The sequence below is a fragment of the Pezoporus wallicus genome, unplaced genomic scaffold (assembly GCF_028554395.1).
Source record: "Pezoporus wallicus isolate ANWC-B61680 ecotype Strahan unplaced genomic scaffold, APGP_CSIRO_Pwel_v1 contig_6783, whole genome shotgun sequence".
Lineage (NCBI taxonomy): Eukaryota > Metazoa > Chordata > Aves > Psittaciformes > Psittacidae > Pezoporus > Pezoporus wallicus.
The window spans coordinates 834,069-853,297 of NW_026637555.1; the positions used below are offsets into that span (position 1 = coordinate 834,069).

Sequence of the window (19,229 nt, forward strand, 5' to 3'; positions counted from 1 at the left end):
GTAGAGTGGTCTGTATCTTCTGAAACTGGATCATTTACTCCTGTAAGACAGCAAGTATCTCTTGCTAATACGGACATTAAGAGATACTTAAGACACTGTGAGACAGTTGAAGCTCCTAAGCACGGTTTGAGTCATTTTAACAGCAGAACAGCTGCTGAATTTAAGTTATCCCTGTAAAACAGGCATGTACACACATTACCAAGTATAGGATAAAGGTGTTAATTTACTAACTGGAAAAAACTAAGCTTTCATTTTTATCAGACTTTTCAAAGTAGCAAAAGTTAAAAGTTGCAGTATTTAGATGTCAAACTGCAGTTCACCTGGACTGCAAAGCACAGAGCAGAATTCACTGCCCCCAACCACATCAGTGTAACTATAGCATACATGGCTTGCTCTACACGCAACCCCAAACCATTTCATATTGGTCAAATGCAGTAACATATTTATAATGAAGTTAAACACAGATGTTAACCTTGAAATTAGTATTTTACTTATTTATTGTTATATGCTGAAATATTATTAAAACTGGTAGTAATGTTAATGCTTACTTATAATGAAACATAAGAATAGCAGCATTAGAGATGAATACTTTAACAGTAGTTAAGATTTTATGAATAGGCTTCCAAGTATTAATTATAGATGACAAAAAATGAGGGAACAGTGCATAAATGGCAACCGTGATAATTGTAACTAATTATAAAAATCAATAGTACTTACTCTAATTACTCTAACTATAGTAATTAATTAAGCAGTAAAACCAGTAGTTCAAAAGCCAGTTGAGAATTGTATGTGACAATTAAAACTTCCCTGACTTTTAAACGTATTGTAAACATGAGCTTTCCTATACAATACAAGTATGCTTTATTGAAGACCTAATTAAAATCAAAGTCATGGGTGTGTTTTGGATCTAGTACTAAACGTATGATCACAATCTTACATGGCAGCACTTGCAAGAGGCTATTTAAAGGGGAAAGAATGGTGAAAAAAGATGCTCGCATCTGCACTTGAAAGCCAGTCAGGTTAAGGTGACAGAAAGCTTTGTGTGCCCAGAAAGGGTGGTTTCTGACACCAGCACACACTGCTGCTGCTTCATTTTTGTCAGGCAGCTCTACATCTGTCCAGCTAACTGCTCTTAGTTTCCAATTAGATCTGCATGCTAATCCAATGCACCCCACAGCTGTATGGTTGCTAAAGCTGAAATAAGAGAGAAGAAAGAAAATTATGCGAAGAACATGGGGAAAAAGATAGCACAGGCAGTGTGATCTAGCCATGAAACCATACCCTAAAGTCTGTGGGAACTTAATACCCCGACAAGAAGCCAAAATCTGCTTCTGCCACTACTTTTCATGCTGATGTAAAACTAAAGGAAGTCTTCAGAAGAGAATGAAATTACACCAATTGAAAACCACTGGGAAAGGAGAATGGAACTAATAACATCCAACAATTACTATAACCAGTGGGCAAAAACCCCAGCTCTTTTCTAGAAAAAAAATAAATAAAAAGCATTGTATTTTAGTATTGTGAACACTGTTAGAAACAAGAGTGTTTGCAGAAAGGAGATTGAGTAAGTGTTCCTTGCATTAAAAAATTACTGCCTTTCAGATGCTCACCTCAGGAAAGTACTGAAGTTCACGCAACTCTCAATTCTATACAGCTACTGAGGAATAAACTTGCTTCAGATCTGTAGGCAATTCTGTGAGCAAATCTGGAAGTAAATGCAAGGTGAAAGAAACCTATCTACCTTTCCACAAATTATTCTGAAATATAGCTATTTTTTTCTCATTCTGTTATTACATATATGTAATAAAACTGGTGAAGGTTCCCTGTAACTTCCACCCTTTGGCAATGTTATTTAGGTTACAGAGTAACAAGAATCAAAATGAGCACAGAAGGGCTTCAACAGCTTTCAACCAGCATCTTTTCCAGCTTCCTAATTGGACACACTTTGAACTGCTCAGTTACAACCAGTGAAACGAGGAAGACCAGAGTCTATTCATGCATATTTGGCCATCATGTTGAGACTCCATTTCATAAATCACTTCAATTTTCTGTTCTCAGAGTTGCTGTTTCTATCCCATCTAAAACAGGAACAATCTTACTGGCACACTATTGACCCTTCCCAATAGAGAAATCTTGTAAAAGAAAACTCAAACAAAAAAATCATTGTGGTGATTAACCAGAAAGACAAGTAAATATTTCAATAAATTTAACAATATATAACAGCATATCTTTTATCCTAGTTTATTTGGAGAATGAATGTATTTTAGGTTGACTATCACATTACAAGCCATGTTAGTGAGTAGTACCCATGGCATTCTTATCAGGGGAAAACTATTATTTAACTGGAAAGTTATACATGCATTTTCTATTTTAATGTTTGGTTACAGCAAAGCATTGACAGCATCAATCAGACAAGTAATCTTTTGTATAGCCACATACAGGATCCTATAGGTCCCTGCAAGTTGTATAAGAAGTGAAATATATACTTGCAAATGTCAACTTTGGGGAAAAAAAAACACCTGGAACCTGCACAGACATTCCTAATATTTGTGTAAGTCAATTAATGGACTCAGTATTTGGACGGATCACATCTAAAGACACATTATCTTAGCTCCAGGAAATCAAGCTTCGAGATGAAGGTATCTGTAAGATACCAAAAAGAAATTGTTTGCACGTAGCAAAACATTAATAAACAGCAAAATCTAATTATTGCAAAAACATAAACACTGCAGCTGTAACACTTCTAACCATACCATTACAGCCTTACCAGTGAAAACAGAAGTGTCAATACTAATGTAAACTCAGCTGCTGATATATATTCATTAGATTCAGAAAAGCTCCAACATTTCTTCTTCTATGTCAGATTTTATCTGTCATCAGCCACAAATCAGTGTAGATACAATAGGATATACCAAAATGTAAAGTTTCAGGACACCTAGGACTTAGATGTATCTCCATTCTTGTCTTTTCCTCCATAAAAATCACCTGAAGAATCCTATCAAGGAGACTACTGTGGCTTTCAAACAGCATCTGGGAAGCAAAGGGGCAAAAAAATGACAGGATATTCTGGTCAGGCAGAGCTATGTTTTGGCCTTGGTAGCCCTGAAGGTGACCTCAGAAACAGGTAATCAACTCTCACCCTGCAACAATGCAGAGATTCAGCATTAGATCAAACACACAAAAGGAAGGCAGGATGCAAGAGGATACAGGGCTCCTTGCCCATGCCCTGACCTGAATATTGTATATTGTGCTTTGTGTAATTCAACAGAAATGCCCATAAATGAAATTATGAGTAGACACCTCCTCTGGGTTAAATTTAAACTTTAAGGTGAACCTGATTTACTATCACTACATATGTGGTGACAGGCTAAGATTTATTTAAGAGAATTAAAAACCCCCAAAACTTATGATTTGAGAGTTGAAAATAAGACAAAACAAATGATTTTATCAGGAATGCACTAGCATTACCCAAAGGCACACCACTTACTGCTGCAGAGACAATCAACTGACCAATTATTCTACCATCACAATCTGCCAAAAGCTGAACTTACTTTCTGGGAATCAATGCACTAGCATTACCCAAAGGCACACCACTTACTGCTGCAGAGACAATCAACTGACCAATTATTCTACCATCACAATCTGCCAAAAGCTGAACTTACTTTCTGGGAATCTTAACCTAATGACAAAAGATGAGGAAGCAGAGAAAAAAGAGAGAAGGAAAGAGATAAATAATGGACCATCCTTTGGTTTATGTTGAAGTTTACAGAATAAATGCTCAGTGCTCAAGAGCTACCCACAATGAGTACCGCTAAGTAAGTACAAATGAGTTTATGATTGCACAGACATGCTGAACCAAGAGCTCTATAAACCAGCCTGATCACTTCTGCAGTATGACAGAAGAATGACTCTAGCTATTTAAATCAGTAGTATTTTTATCATTATTTGATCACTCTCAGGTCTAAGTAGAAGAAGATGAACAATTTCTTTATTACAATGTGCTACATCTTTTGTGATTAACATGCAATCTGAGTTCTGAGATTTGAAAGTTTTCCATCTGGTCTGTATTAAAGAAGTATATTATAAATTAAGAAAACTCACTATGGCTTAAGTCAGTAAATTATGTGCTTCATCCTCATTTATAGAGGCAAAGGGAATTTGTAAAAGGGGAAAGAAAACCACATTTGCAAGCATTGCTAAGCAGGGAGCATAGGAAGTCATTTGCAGGAATAAGAGAACAACAGTCCCAGAATGGGTACCTGAGCAATGACCCAAATCAGAGGACGAGAATTTCTGACACACAATGAAGTATTATTCCATTATTAGCACTTAAATTAGCTTCATTGTGAAACAGTAATTAAGCAGCAGGGAGATTCAATGTCTTAGCCTTTTATTCTTGATTCTAATTTACATGATTAAATTCTAACTTATTCGCTGATTACCTTGTTGCTTAACATGCTTTTGGTTCTCATGGGGTTTATTTTTGTCCTTGCTTCTTTTTCTGGGTGTAGCAGTTTTTGCCCTCACTAAGCCACAAGTTTCAGCATGCTTATGCATGTTATCCTGTTAGCATAATGAAGCATAAATATATGAATCAAATATTAATGTATGTAAGCAATTTAACACACACAGAAAAAAACAAATATGGTTCTGACAGAAAAATTCTTGAATGCTAAGTGAAAGGCTGACTTAGTTAAAAACTTCCATAAAACTCCTGAAGATTTTCCAAATTATATATTAAAATTCTGTTTAAAGGAACACTGCCATTTGGTGGGTATAAATCAAGTATCTAATTTTCTGGTTCCTGGATAAACAATAAAGTTTTACATGTAAAATCGGTATGTGGAAAAAAGGCTATTTTTACTTCAGCAGTGTGCACAGTTAACCCCAAAGCAGAGATACGTTCTAACTGCATATGGCTTTGAAGTGAGTAATAATTTCTTACTTTCCTTGCTGAACTGGTTCTAGCACTCTTTCTTTTAAAATTCGTACCTCCACACTGCCTTTTGATTCATTTTAAGAATGTATTAAACATTCAATACTGAATTCCACAAACCAGTAACAGACCTGAAAAGATTAAGTAGCATATATTTTCTACCTAAAGGAGAATATAAAGTTCTTTATTAATCCCTTAATGTAAAGTTTGGGAAAGAAAACAAACAAGTTTTGCTGGCTTAGCATTAAGGAGTTAACATTCCTGCCAGTACACTGGTTTTTACTCTCAGTCCTTCCTGACAATGTGATCTGCAATACTTAGCTGAAGATAACTCCACTGAGTTTCCTTAAAAGGAAGTATCTTACTCAGAGTGAATAGCCCTTACCACATTTAGGGCATTCATAAACTATAGGCTTAATATGAGAATCATGGTGCTTCCTAGAGTGAAGAGTAAGAAGCTCCTTTTGTTGAAAGGTTTTGCTGCAGCACAAGCAAGCAAAGGGCTTCTTCCTAGTATGGGTTCCTTTATGTACAATTAAGTGTTGTTCCTGAAACAAAGAAAATACCTCTAACATAACTATCCAGCTCTGAGAGTTCAATAAACCACACAGGCACACAGAGGAGTGCAAGGATGTTGCACACTCCTTAATTATCCTCCACTATAAGCAGATACTGAAGTACACACTAGGATACTGCCCACTGACTTGGAGAACCTGAGACATTTTCTCCTAACCTTAGTGAAGTTAGCAGAGAAAATCATCAGAATGGAACAATGGTACATTCCAACATACCAATGCCAAAGATGTTCTATCCTAAATGTATTCTTTAAAAAAATTACAGTTCAGACCAAATTTATTCTGTGACGCTACCGAAAATCACATTTAAGGCTCAAATATTACAGTTTGTTCCTATCATAATGTCACTGAAAGTGATTTATGTTACTTTGTACTTCTAAGCAGTTCATGTACAAAAGATTTATCAAGAAGATAGCCTCAGACTTTACAGCATTTCAATTTACTGCTATTTGTGAACCATTTATCTTGCAAATAAACATAACTACACCATTTTAGTTAGACTGCAGTCACAGAAGTTTTTATCTTAAACACAACCCCAAAACCCCACCTTGCCAAACTCTCAACTGAGTAAGCAATATTTTTACAGTGAGTACCTGTTTACATGCATAGCTGCACTGATCACATTTGAATCTTCTTTCATTTCTATGAGTCTTCCTGTGCTGAACAAGAGCATAGCGCTCATGAAATACAGCTTCACAGTCACTGCATTTAACTGCCACTGCCATGTAGGAATGCAGATTTCGTAAGTGGACACCTGAACAGTTACACAAAGCAATTAATTTGTATAGTAAATTTTTAATTTCCACCATTTTGAAGAAGACTTACCCTGTGCATAGCCCTGAGTAATGTGTACATTGTAGAGGATATACAAAAAAAAGAACTTCGTGTTCTCTGCAGTAGGAGTAAAATTGCAAAAAAAAAAAAAGCAATTTTTCAAGGAAGTTTAACTGAGTTGCAGCAAGATGTTGTAACTTTACAGAGAGATTTAGAAGTTATGAGCCTAACTCTTACTGATTTCCATGGAAAACATTTAACAAATCAAATCCTTTTGAAAATTCCAGTAACTGGCTGCTTTTGTCTACACATAAAATTAATTTTAAAATGCTACCCAAAGTAGTACTTACAGTATTAAAATGAACAGTGCAAAAAATACATGAACGATGAGATTGTATATATATAACACTTCTACCTTCAAATACTTAACAGACTTCAATAGGATCTTTATTTGAAATACAAATAGATGCTAAAGACATCTTTGTATGTCTATTTTTTTAATATAGCTGTTTCATTTATTTCTGTAAACTTAAAATTTTATATAGGTTTTGTTGGCCTTGGTCAGCTATATTGCCTCAAATACAGCAAATATGCTATAATTCTAAAACACTGGTTGATTAATAAAATTCTTATCTGTACAAAACCTTTTTCTTCCTAGAAAAGATGAATTTGCTTATGAAATACATGGATAAAGACAACTTTACTGGTACTTGAAGCAAGTACTGTTCTAAAGAAGAGTAATTAAAAAAATTCATATATAAATCCTTAGTAAATTGCTTGTATTTCAAGAACTGTGGTTTGTATGAGAAAAAATTTCAATTTATGTTCTCAAGTACAATTTTAATTTATACTCTCAGTTTGAACCTCTGCATAGAGAATGAAGATGAACTTATGCAGTGGTTTGTTCTTTGCACTCTGGAAAAAGATCCCAACTAGCTAAGAGACATTTGAGTTTATTGCATTACCATCCACGTTTCACAAGTGTTATACAGCTCAAAAATAATCTTTGATATCGATGCAATAGGATTTAGAATTCTAAGAATTTTGAATACTGGAGGCATAGTAAAAACGTTTTCTGATGAACCAATGAAGTCAAAATTTAACTTGCACTTTACTAACAAATGCTATTACATGTACTTCTTTAAATTACAAGGACAATGCACTCAGCAACTAAACATACAGTTCAATTTTAGATTAAAAGGTAAAAGCTGATTTGGCATACGCAAAAAACCCATATATACTGAAACATTCAATCTGCTTTAGTGTCTCATATAGCTAGATGCATATATTCATTTTAACTAGAGCTGAGAAAGAAACAGAACGGGAGAACTGAAATGGCTTAATAAAAATCTGACTGTTTTCTGTGGCTTTGAGGAAAAACTTCATTACAACCTGGGCATGTATCTTCGTGAGGTACATTCTTACTGAAAACCGTAAGGTCACAATGCCACCAAGTATCAAGCAAAAAACCCCAAATTAAGGAAATTAGCACATCAACCACAAGATGTCACCACATCTCCTTGCAGGAGGAATTTATCTGTAAAACAACGAATACATTTTCTATAGAAATATTTTGTAATGATATCAAGTCATATGTAATGTATTTGGTATCGTTGCAAGCAATGAAAACGAAGAGATTTCACCTCTAATTACCTCTACAGTTCAATTTTTTACTTTAAACTCACCCAGGTCACTTTTTCGCGCAATAAAGGCACTACAATGTGGACACTTGTATTTTGGCACATTTTGTCCATGCTTCTGTAACATATGGATTTTCATGGTACCACTTTGAGTGAATGTGGACTGGCAAACATAACATTCATAGGGTTTTTCACCTGTAAAATACGTCTTATAATAACATATGCTTAGAAACGCCACTCATTTGCTACAAATGCAAAATTGCCACGTCTCAACATCTGTGTTCTAACAGTAACAGTCTTCAGACCAATGAAAATGTTACTGTTAGTGGGCAAAACACAAAAGGCTAAACAAGTTTAAATAAGTTTACATAGCTGATTAGAATGCAAAAACTTGGCTTCCAGAATCTGTGAGTCAAACTGATGAAACATAAAGCTATTAAAATTCTAAACTATTAATCAGGAATTATTTTAATTATCTTCTACTCTGTCCTGAATATTTAATGTACAAAAATGCAGAATTATCCTCAAATGTGCATGAAGAAAGTTTACAGCTGTAACAACGTCATAATAAAAGTGAATCAACACCAGCCAATCATAATGGTAGAAGAGAAAGAGGGAAATTGTTTTCTTGCCTTTCTTCCCCCAAAAGTCACATAAATATAATAAAAAAAAAATTTTGATGATGAATATCATCAAGAATTACATCACGACTGACAATTGACTCAGTCTACCTGATCATTACATCAGAGTCGTACCTGAATGAGTTATCATGTGCCTTTTCAGTTTATATGCATCTTTGCTAGCATAACTGCAAAGTTCACAGGCATAAGGACGTTCTCCTGTATGTGTGCGAACATGTCGTTTCATTTTGCTTGCCTACCATAAAAATAAGAACATTTCTGCAGTAACACACTGGACACCCAAACAATTAAAATACAAGCAATTTTACACAACACGCCTATTGCAATTTAAAATAATCCATCAATCCCAGAATTAATGCTCATCCAGCCACCCCTTTTTTCCTGTACAATCAGCCTGGTGTGGTTTTAGGTAACGCTTGTGTATTCCCCAAATGATCTTACTTTCGTATTTAGTGTCAACATAAACAAAAGGAGAAATTTCATTAGAACATAAAAGCTAGGATTTTTAAAGGCGATATCCACTACTTTCAGGTTACTTGGATATGTCACACATGAAATTCTTTGAAAATATCAGGAAAATAAATGAAAGACCAAACTCATTAACCAAAGGCTGTGCTCACCATCAAGGGACAATGAAGCAGTTTAATTGCAAATTCAGTCCACTTTTTAATACTGTTCTTGTGACACATTCTATATAAATACTGTAGGCATGCAAGCTAAAATTAGGAGTTACCTAATGTTCTAATTCCTACATTTATAAACATATATGAACTAATGAACTCTCTGCTAGACCCATTCAAATCTACAACACTTAAATAAAATTAAACATGATTGCCAATCTTTTCTATACCAAGGTCAAATTGTATGCATGGTATTACTAGGGGGCTCCTTCAGCTCTCCTCATTCAGGTAAAGCTTACAGCAGTATCAGTGAGAGTTCCACAACAGCAATGAGCACTGAACACTCATTAAAACAAGGAAAATAATGTGAGACTTTAATACAAACTGAAAAGTTTTTTTAAAGATGCAAGCCATCCAAGATCTAATTAGTAAGGTAAGTTGTGTGGAATAAAATTCAGGCTTGCCTGCAGCTTTAGATTTGGACACAGCACATAAAAACTTTAGATACTGAATATCCACGAAACTGTGACAACGATTCAATCACAGATAACCATGACTGTGATTCAATCATAGGTACATCACTGAAGGCCTATTTTTCCCAGTGAATCCTTAGGCAGTCACTAACTTTTTTATTGGTAGATTAAGAAAATTTCAGCTCTGTAAAAAAACCCAAACATCAGCAAGCATTTAAACGTAACACATGAACTTCATTTTAGACATTAGCTGGTTTTGTCCTACAGTACATAGAATGACGCGTACAGGAGAACTTCTGTAGGATGCTTTTGCATGATCAAAGTAATACAAAGACATTATTGCCTAGCAGCAATTTTAATATAATAAAGAAGAAAACACGCTTCAAATGTAATTGGTTTAAAAAAGCTAAATAATATTGTGCAAGTTTGGCTATTCTTCCTAACTCAGAATGCACATGTACATCTGCATCACGAGCCAAGTATTAATACTGTAAGTTGACATCTGCAACTACCTCTGTAATGTATTGAGTTTATTTCATATAGAAATCTGACAGTAACAAAAGACGATACATGACAGTACAATATATGCACAGAAACTTCTCAAGGTTAAAATCTAGCAAAAATGACAGAACTTGAAGTGCGTTAATATCTTAGTATGTGAAAGCCTACAAACCCTTCCAAAAGATCCAGAAAGGCTGTACTTACTTCTACACTAGAATATTTACACAATGAACACTTGAAAGGTTTTTCTAAGGTATGCTTGTAACGCCTGTGTCGTGAAAGCTCACTCCTGGTCACAAATGCCATATCACAGTCACTGCAGTTATAGGGCCTGGTCCCTGTAAGAACAGACCATTTCTTAGAATTTTATTTATCAACACATCAGTATGATTTGTCTGCCTTAATTATCATGCACAATTTTTTACCAGAACTTTTTCTGAGTTTCTGAATTTTATGTACTATATACGTAAAACCATAAGTTTATTATAAAAACAATTTATCAGTTTGTTTCATATGGTTATATAGCAAACTGAAAACATCACAAAAAATTTTATTGCACACATGGAATCAGACACAGCTGAAGTCAACATTCAGTTAACAAAAATTATTAGGAAAGTATTTAACAGAATAAATGAATACATACACAGAGAGTTACTAACTATAGACCATGTCTTTTCAGTGTAGAACTCCAAAATCAGAGCACAAAACGACCACAGAATACAGCCCTAAGACAATTTTGTAGATAATATGTAAAATGAAGTCTTTTCACATGTTAAATACCTGTATGTACATTCAGATGGTTATACAGGAGAGTAGCTGTACGAAAAGCCTTAAGGCAGAGGTGACACACATGAGATTTCTCATCAGAATGGGTTTTCACATGATGATTAAGACTTGATATTCTGAGTGAGGTGAATGTGCACAAATCACAGCGGAAAACTTCTCTTTCTCCTGTGGGAAAAAACACATTTAGATTATATGAGCCACAAAATAATGACTTCTTCAAAAAATAGTATCGATTTCATTATTGTTCCTCTACTTTGGGTAAGACTACTTTGTACTTCTACATAAAAATACAGAATTAAAAAAAAATTAAGCTGACAGACAGAAATTATTATAGCCAAGACTTAAGTGATTTGCCCCCAAAAGTAGCGCCACACATTACTGATACAGTTTAGAACCTAGCCCCAAGAAACCTAACTCCTAATCAAGCTCTCACCTCCAAGACAGGATGAAACTTCCTCTCTTGATAGCACCAATAAAATGTGCTTCATCACGGCAATTACAACCTGTGCAATATACTTCCTGGTGACAACTGTATATTAGTACTAAGCAAGCTTGTTCAAAGATTTGGAAATTACAAGTTAAGCTACTCTCAGCTTTCTGATAGTCCTGAATCCATAAAGTATATGTAAAAAAGATCATGACATAAAAAGCCTTTTTAAAATTATTAGTTGAATTTGAGGAAAAAAGATCAATTCCTTGAAGAAGTCAAATAAAGTTATGCTTTCTGGATTACAGAACATGTCCAAGTTCATGGCATAGCCGTAAAGGATTTCTTTCGAATTTAGTAAGTTAAAAGTGAATGTGTAACATTTTCAGTTTTGAAGAAGATCTGAAACTGCAAAATGGCAAATATGTCATATTCGAAGAGCCTTTCCAGAACAGTTGTCTCAGCTCCCAAATGCGCTCTTTGCGATGATTTTCATGCTGAGACCAAAATGTATTTTATACAATGCTTTACACCACACAGAGATATGCAGCTAACACTTCACTTCAATAACAGCAAACAAAAACACTTTATGGTTATTTATTCATTGTGGATTCATGCCCACACAGAACAACATTGTTAGCTCTGTTAAAGCTGCTCAAATGTGCTTCCTATAAATGCAGCAACTAAAACAAGGGGCATTAAAAATTTGTACAACATCCGTACTTTAAACAACCTCAGCCAAGATACCTTAATATCCAGATACTACGACACACGTTTACAGACTCTTCAACATTACTGATGTCATCCAACTTTTACAGTACACACACACAGTTTCTAGGGAAACAGATGCTTATGATTCCCTTCTGAGTCAGTCCTTAACTTATGCAACACACTGTTATGTTCCTAAAATCTGAAATCAGCCATTTTCTGTTACTTTTACTCAAGTTCTGGAAGATACCTTGCTGACAGGCATTGATATTTGCCCATCACCCTCAACCAGCAACTTGAAACCACTCTAAGCTCATCCATAGCCCCCCATACAAGTACATTTTGAAGCTGAATGATGGAATTAAGGAAGACTAAGTAAGTTAGCAGATTTATTCAAAGGCAGTTATACAATATTAACTTTGAAATCTCCCCAAAGGATTCAAATACCACATACTGTTCAAAAGACCATTAAATTCTAAATGCCATCCAAAACGTCTCCCCTGAACACAGCGCAGATGACATCAGCCTAAACCAGCTCTTTTATCAAGTAAGGTTGAAAGGTATTACGCCCTCTTCCAAATTTCCATAGGATGTTAAGATGAAACCTAATCTAAACTTAACACTGTGAATATTTTCTATAAGATTTCAACCTCACTTAAAAATCAAACTTAACATGTTATCTAAAAGTGAACTACAAGGATTGCTAACTTTTTTACCTTTTTTCTGATGTGGAGCACAAATCTGAAATTCTGGATTCTCAGGATTTCTCACAGCTGCTTGTTCTGATGGAGTTGCATGTTTCTGCTCTTTACCTTCATCACTTGGGTCTGATAAATCATCACTGGCTTTGTAGCTCCAGCTCTTTGTTTCCCCAAGAGTGAAAAGAAGTTCCTCTACTCCCCCCACTTCAGATGGTGTCAGCTGCTGGACCTTACTTTCAAACGCAATTACATCATTATCTCTGTCAATCTGTTTTAAAAAGTTTTACAACTTTGTAAATCAAAGCCAGTGGCAAAGCAAATGAGCTACCAACAAAATACAAGATACTCATTAATTCTGATTTTTAGCTTTAAGTACGATGGGTAAAACTGCAACAAAACCCAAACTGTATGTAACATACAGCTGCTATGTCATATAGCGAACAATTACTATAATTGAGCCCTAGCTCTTTAAAATTTTACATAAACTTTCAGAGCATCATTTCAAGATTACAGCACTGAGAACATAGAAACTTGTGTCCTCATTTTTTAAAAAGAATTTCATTTCAGTACATTTACCTTTCAAAAGAAAACAAGCAGAAAGTATGTGCTCAATTTCTCACCAAACACAGGACTTCTGCAGCCTAACTGCAACGCCTTCTTTGTCATATGGCAATTAACAAGGTTGTGATACTTTTTGCATTAAACTTAAATATGACCATACTTAGAAATTAACTAGGGTAGCACATGAATTTTCAAAGAAAAAAAAATTATTATTTTATTATAAAACCAATAGCTAGCACAGGATAAATACCAATGTTTGCATGTCCTTTCAACGAAATGCATTTCAAATGAGATCATATTACACATCCAGCTTTAACAATGACTTCAGTATTGTACTACTGCAGAAGAAGGGAAATTGTCTAATACTACTTAAGATATCTAGCCTGTCAAATGAAACAGCACCAAACTGGTAAACTGAATTAAAAACTCGTCTGAATTTCAACTGATTAGTCATCTAAAAAGGCCAAATTTTTAGTCTGCCTTTTTAAACATGGGATGACATTCTAAAAAGCTGTACAAAGGATTAGATACTTCAGTTCAACAAATCTGAATGCCTAGAAAAGATAATACTGGAGTCAGAACCGAATCAGTGATGCTGCCAGCTAAGAGTTAACCTACTGCCATCTTCACCACATCCAGGACTCGTACCTCAATCAGTAGCATGTCTGGTGGTTTCCCTGTTGGCTTGCTTTCTGAACTAATTGCTTGTCCTTCTTCTTGTAAAACATTACTCTGCGTCAGCCCTAAGTCACAAAACACACAGACCCCTTCCCACACGCTTATGGCCATGCCTGCCGGCACGTCGCACAGCACAGGCTGTAGCACAACGGCCCCAGCCAGCGCTGCCACGGCCATGCCATTCTGCGGGTGGGCACTTATCGGGCAGATGCCCTCCAAGTCCTCCTCCTCTGTGCTTGGACACACTGTCTGTAGGGTCAGCAAGTGCTTTTCACCCTCTTCAGGAAACAGGGACCACTCTGGGGACACACTCGCCCCCGCCTGCATGTTGAGTCCCCACTGTGCTCACTGGTGCTGCTCCTCTCCTTCACTTGGGTTTTCCTGTCCCCATCACTCCCCTCTCTCAGTCTTTTTTTTCTACACCCCCTAGTTTGGGGAAAGGCTCCAGCAGCCCTAAGGCCACATACACTGCCGAGTGAACCTGTTCAAAAGGTGAAGGTTAAAAATGAGGGCAAATCACAGGCTTTCAGGACAATGCCCTGGACCTGCCTCACACTCCAGCCCTTGAACACCTCGCTTCCTGGCCCCCGCCGCCTCACTGGCAACCCACAGAGCCTCCCGGCGGGCCCTCACCCCTTCCACCTCTCCCTGTGCTTCCGCCCCGGGCTCTCCCCAACCCAATCCACCTCCCTGCCGCCGCCCTCCAGCCTCCCGCTGGCGGCTGCGCTCCAACGGCGGTGTGCCCAGCCCTCGGGGTGCGGGCGGGCGAGCAGCCGCGGCGGCGAGCGAGGCCGGTGCTCCGCTCGGGTGGAGACGGGGCTGTGCACCTCGGCATGGCGGCCCCGCGCACCCAGCGGGCAGCCGGCCCCGCAGCGGGGAACCCGCTCGTGGGCAGCATCGCCCGTGGGGGGGGCTGGTTAATTCCGCAGGAGGCACATGGAGGAACCTCCAGCGGCCTCTCCGTGCAGAGGCCGTGCCCGGTGCTCAGCAAAGAGCCCATCTCGCTGTGAAAGCGGGGGTGGCAGGCAGCAAGGCCTCCTGTCACAGCAGCCTGCCATTTTGTCACACTCGAGCCCTCGATGATGATCTCTCGGTCTTTAATTGCAGGCCCTTAACCTTCTGCTCCCACTTGGCTGGAGACCACGGCGCTGAGCTCAATTGGTTTCCCCACTTGCAAAGTATTTGAAGTACCTCCCATGTTTCTCTCGCAGAAGCACTTCATCCTGGGTGCCGTGTCACTGGAGTGGTGCTGAAGAGCGGGCTGACTGCTGGTGCCGCAGCACCGCGTACCCCGGGAGCTGAAGTGTTCCACAGAATTGGCTGAAGTAGGCTTGCAGAGGCAGTAGAGCGATACATAAGCATCATTATGCTCTACTTTAGGCCAGGATGGTTATTCAGTGAGAACAAGAAGTTTTTAGACTTAAAAGACTTCTCCAAAGACATTGTAAAAATGTCTTTGAGGTAAACTTGTATGATTTCAGAGACTTAACATTTAATTTTGTGTACCCTTCTAGACTAGCAATTTCCAACTGTCAAACATTTTATAAGGCTGACTTACCATTAATTTCTATTATGCACTAGTGCAAAGTACATATTTGGAGCTCTATCACTAAATACTAGTTCTGTGTGTAGCAAAGTACTGTACATTGCGCAGTGACTGCAGCTCAGTGTGGTCCAGGTCCTGCTAAACTGTGTACTGAACTTTAAACAAAACCCCTGAGCAGCCTGTGGCTTTCATTGCCTGTGTAAGTAACACATTAAAACTTGCATTTGTGAAATATCTTTAGCACAAAATAGGAACAGATGCTGCTGGCCTATTAGTTGTACCATCGGACAAGGGGCTGTTTTGGACAAAGCCAATATTACATGGTGTATTTCTGGTTGCAGTTAACATTTTTGGGTACCCAGGAGCCAAGTGCCTCTTTTCCATGGTCATTAATCTTTCTGTGTTGTGGGTGCCTGAGGGAGCAGGCCTATATAGTGCTACTGGAAAAACAAGTGATTCTGGTTACTGCAAAGGATGCAGCTGTGAAAAGTACATTGGTGGGGTCACTGTAACAAGTTCTAAGAGTGGAAAAATTAAAACTTTTGTATCTTGATAAGTGAATCTCATAACAAGCCTGTTTTTAGGTCCCTGACTTTACTGGGCCTTATCTTCAGAGACAGAAAGTTTCTGCAACTCCGATAAACACCCTTAACAATAACTTCACCTATCCACAAATCTGTGGAATCCTAAGTGCAAAAAGAATATTATTTTTTTACATGTAATAACTGCAGATTAGTCACAACTATTACATTACTTGGAATCAACACAAATCCAAAGCAATTATTTAAGGTTGAATACGTATTCCAGCAATTTAGGGCTGATATTTTAGTTAGATACCGCATTATTCATCACCTACAGAATCTGTGGGCTCCCAAAACCAAAGAACAGGATGCAGAATACGCAATGTATTCACATAATTATGCTTCTGGTGACTGTAGCCAGAGATTATCCTTCTTACACATTTCTGACTCCTTTCAAGTTGCTATGTATACTGTGCAATTATGATAGCTGAAGAGCACTGAGGAAAAAAAGTTGTTATAATAATACATCCTCCTTTAGGAAATTTTAATGAGTTTTTATGCATTAGAACAGTTGTAAGCATCCAAGAGCTGTCCCGCTTTCTACTTTTGCATTACTAATACCAGCAACATCCATGCAGCTACAGTTAAAGGTCTGTCATTATTTCCATTATAAACTAATATTTTCAAGGATTTAGAACTTAAATATAGAATTCAGTTAATTTTCATTGACTTTAAAGGCACCACTTAGATCAGCAATCTGCAACTTCAACCACTTTCTAATTACACCTTGACACAATAGAAGTTAACAGCTCCATAATGGCCGTTAGGGTCTATTGTGTGTACAATCTCCAGTTACCACTGCTGCCTGCTGCACCATCTATCTCTAACTGCAATCAAGCTTTTACCCTCTGCTCTAAAGGCTGTATTTCTTTCTAACAGATCAACAGTCTCCATGAAAAAAAACCTGTCCTGAAAAGAACAGAGGACCTTTTTATTTTATAAGTCATATTGTGGGAGTAAACATTATTGTTTGTTAGGCGTATTTTATAAAGAACATAAGGAGTTTAATGTAAGCACATTCTCTTATGCAAAAAAGTAATGTTACATAAAGAACCAGAAATCAGCCACAAAATAGCAGATAAATTGCTGGTAAAACTCTACCAGTGCATGGAAGTAAATGCACGGACAACTAAAATCCTAAATCAGCAGAGAAAATTCTCCTCTTGGCTGTACTAAGGAAACACAGCAAACCTTGTTCCAATCTGTATTTTTCTACCCAAATATAAGCAGTGCAGCTGACTTTTTTTAATGAGTAAAATGTTGGATTATCTGTTCAGATTATCAGTCTGAAATCTGAGTAATGCCTTTTATAATACTTAAGATGCTTAATGCTGTTTAGATGGAGCTGACTTTTTTCAAAGCTCCATTATCATGTACACAAAGAATATTTGACCTTGAAGGTAGTTCAGTTTTCAGTTTTATTTCCTTCCTGTGTTTTAGAAAATCACTTTGGATGACTGCAGAGGCTGTATAACCAGCCTCTACTGCATATGCTTTGCATCTCCATTTTCCTAATATAGGTCCTAAACTGCAGTCCTCTGATGCCCACAAAAGCACTGCCATCAGTTTAAGTGGGTTTGGAATTAGGCCCAGAATAGATAACTATGTGAAGCAATAAGGTGCAATTTATTTACATATTTTTGACCTGTCCACAAAACTCCGAGTATATCAGCACTGTTGCAGTAAGCTTGAAAGAAAGAAAAAAAAGTACAAGAAAGACCAAATCCAAAAAAGCCAAAACAAATAAGTCCCAATTTAACCTCTAATACTAATAACTGTTTCATTTGTGATACCCCATCTCATAGTTGAAAACCCCATTCTTCTCCAGAACATGACTCCTGTTAGTCTATGAGAAAACCCAGCCTTTGTTGTGACTTATTTTGACAGCTTTAATACAATTTTCCACCTGGCATCTGGAAAGTTTTCCATTTTCACTTTTCTATGATGTCTCACTTTTGTTTCCAAGTATATGTCGCATTCACACTGCACCTGTCATAGCGGTATCTATGTGTCTTAACAACAGTCTGAAAACATACACACCTTTCCTTTTGCCCTTAACACCAGGGACAATTGCTACCTTCATCACCTGTTTTGCAGTGAGATATTGGCCTACTAATAACAGTAGCTAACCTCCTTAACATCATCATCTGTTTCAGAGGAAGGAAGAATACCTTTATAATCCTCCAATTCATGGGGCTTCTTTTAATGTTGTTCAGTTTATGGAGTTGTAGTCACTAAATGAAATCTTTCTTCTGTGCTTTCTGGTACTGTTGTCAACTTGTCCTTTTAGCGTCCCACTTGCATACATAGAGCACTTCTTCAGAGACACCAAAAGCTTGAATTAAAAAAAAATAAATAAAGGAAAGCATGTCAGCTAGTGAGCAAAATTAAGTATATAGATACATATATTATTTTGTATGCTCTTCTAAGCAACTCAAAGTTGCAGATTCAGAGTTAACTTAGTGCTTCAGTGCTGACCTGGAGGTCACAGGTCACAGACACAGTCTGAATTTCAGAAAAGGTACTGATCACTTGGAAAGAAGAATATTATTATTTTTTTTTCTTTTTTTGATTTTGCCCCCAGGCCTCCGATTTTGAGGTGGAAGCTGCAGTTTATTCTAGCAGACATCATTAAGGATTGAGATCTGACTTGGATTTCTTGTCTGCCGAAGAGAAGACTAGTCTCTGGTCCCCGTCTCCAGTCATATGAAAGCTAGTCAGACTTCAGACCCAGCGACAGAGCTGTCTCAGAGGCACGGTGTTGGACTGTGGCCATTTGTGCATGATCAACTAGATTTGGGCTGTGCTTAAGGAATGGGGAGAGCTATGCTTTATTCTCTCTCCAGTGCTCATCCTGATTCTGAAAAGGCAAATCATCTCTTTAAATATGAGTGGATCTTGTAAAAGAACTAAAGCAACTTATATTAAGTTAAAAGGCTAAATGGTCTTAAGTATTGCTCTTAAGTATTGCCTATGCTTTTAAAATCCTGCTCCACGCTGTCAATGATTATAATTATATATCATGACAAAAAAAACCGACAAAAAAACAGGGCATAAGACCATACAGATATGGGATATATA

General features: G+C 37.2%; 1 protein-coding gene and 1 long non-coding RNA gene across 3 annotated transcripts; both read right to left on the reverse strand.

The window, feature by feature from the left end:
• Window positions 1–504: 504 nt before the first annotated feature.
• Window positions 505–14,109, reverse strand: CTCFL (CCCTC-binding factor like). 2 transcript variants are annotated; one of them, XM_057406344.1, is made up of 12 exons: window positions 13,992–14,109; window positions 12,798–13,011; window positions 10,941–11,108; window positions 10,365–10,498; window positions 8,681–8,801; window positions 7,971–8,120; window positions 6,105–6,265; window positions 5,302–5,484; window positions 4,443–4,563; window positions 2,913–3,030; window positions 1,611–1,705; window positions 505–1,194 (listed from the first exon to the last, which is right to left on the reverse strand). In XM_057406344.1, the coding sequence occupies exons 1-8, from the start codon at window positions 14,004–14,006 to the stop codon at window positions 5,302–5,304; spliced, it is 1,146 nt and encodes a 381-aa protein (XP_057262327.1). In that variant the 5' UTR covers window positions 14,007–14,109; the 3' UTR covers window positions 505–1,194; window positions 1,611–1,705; window positions 2,913–3,030; window positions 4,443–4,563. The 2 variants fall into 2 exon arrangements, with proteins under 2 accessions (XP_057262327.1, XP_057262326.1); XM_057406343.1 differs by lacking the exon at window positions 2,913–3,030.
• Window positions 14,110–14,217: 108 nt separating this feature from the next.
• LOC130597627 (uncharacterized) lies at window positions 14,218–18,439 on the reverse strand. Its single transcript, XR_008971821.1, has 3 exons — window positions 18,320–18,439; window positions 15,213–15,341; window positions 14,218–14,502 (listed from the first exon to the last, which is right to left on the reverse strand). It is a non-coding gene; the product is annotated as an uncharacterized LOC130597627 (long non-coding RNA).
• Between the last annotated feature and the right edge of the window lie 790 nt (window positions 18,440–19,229).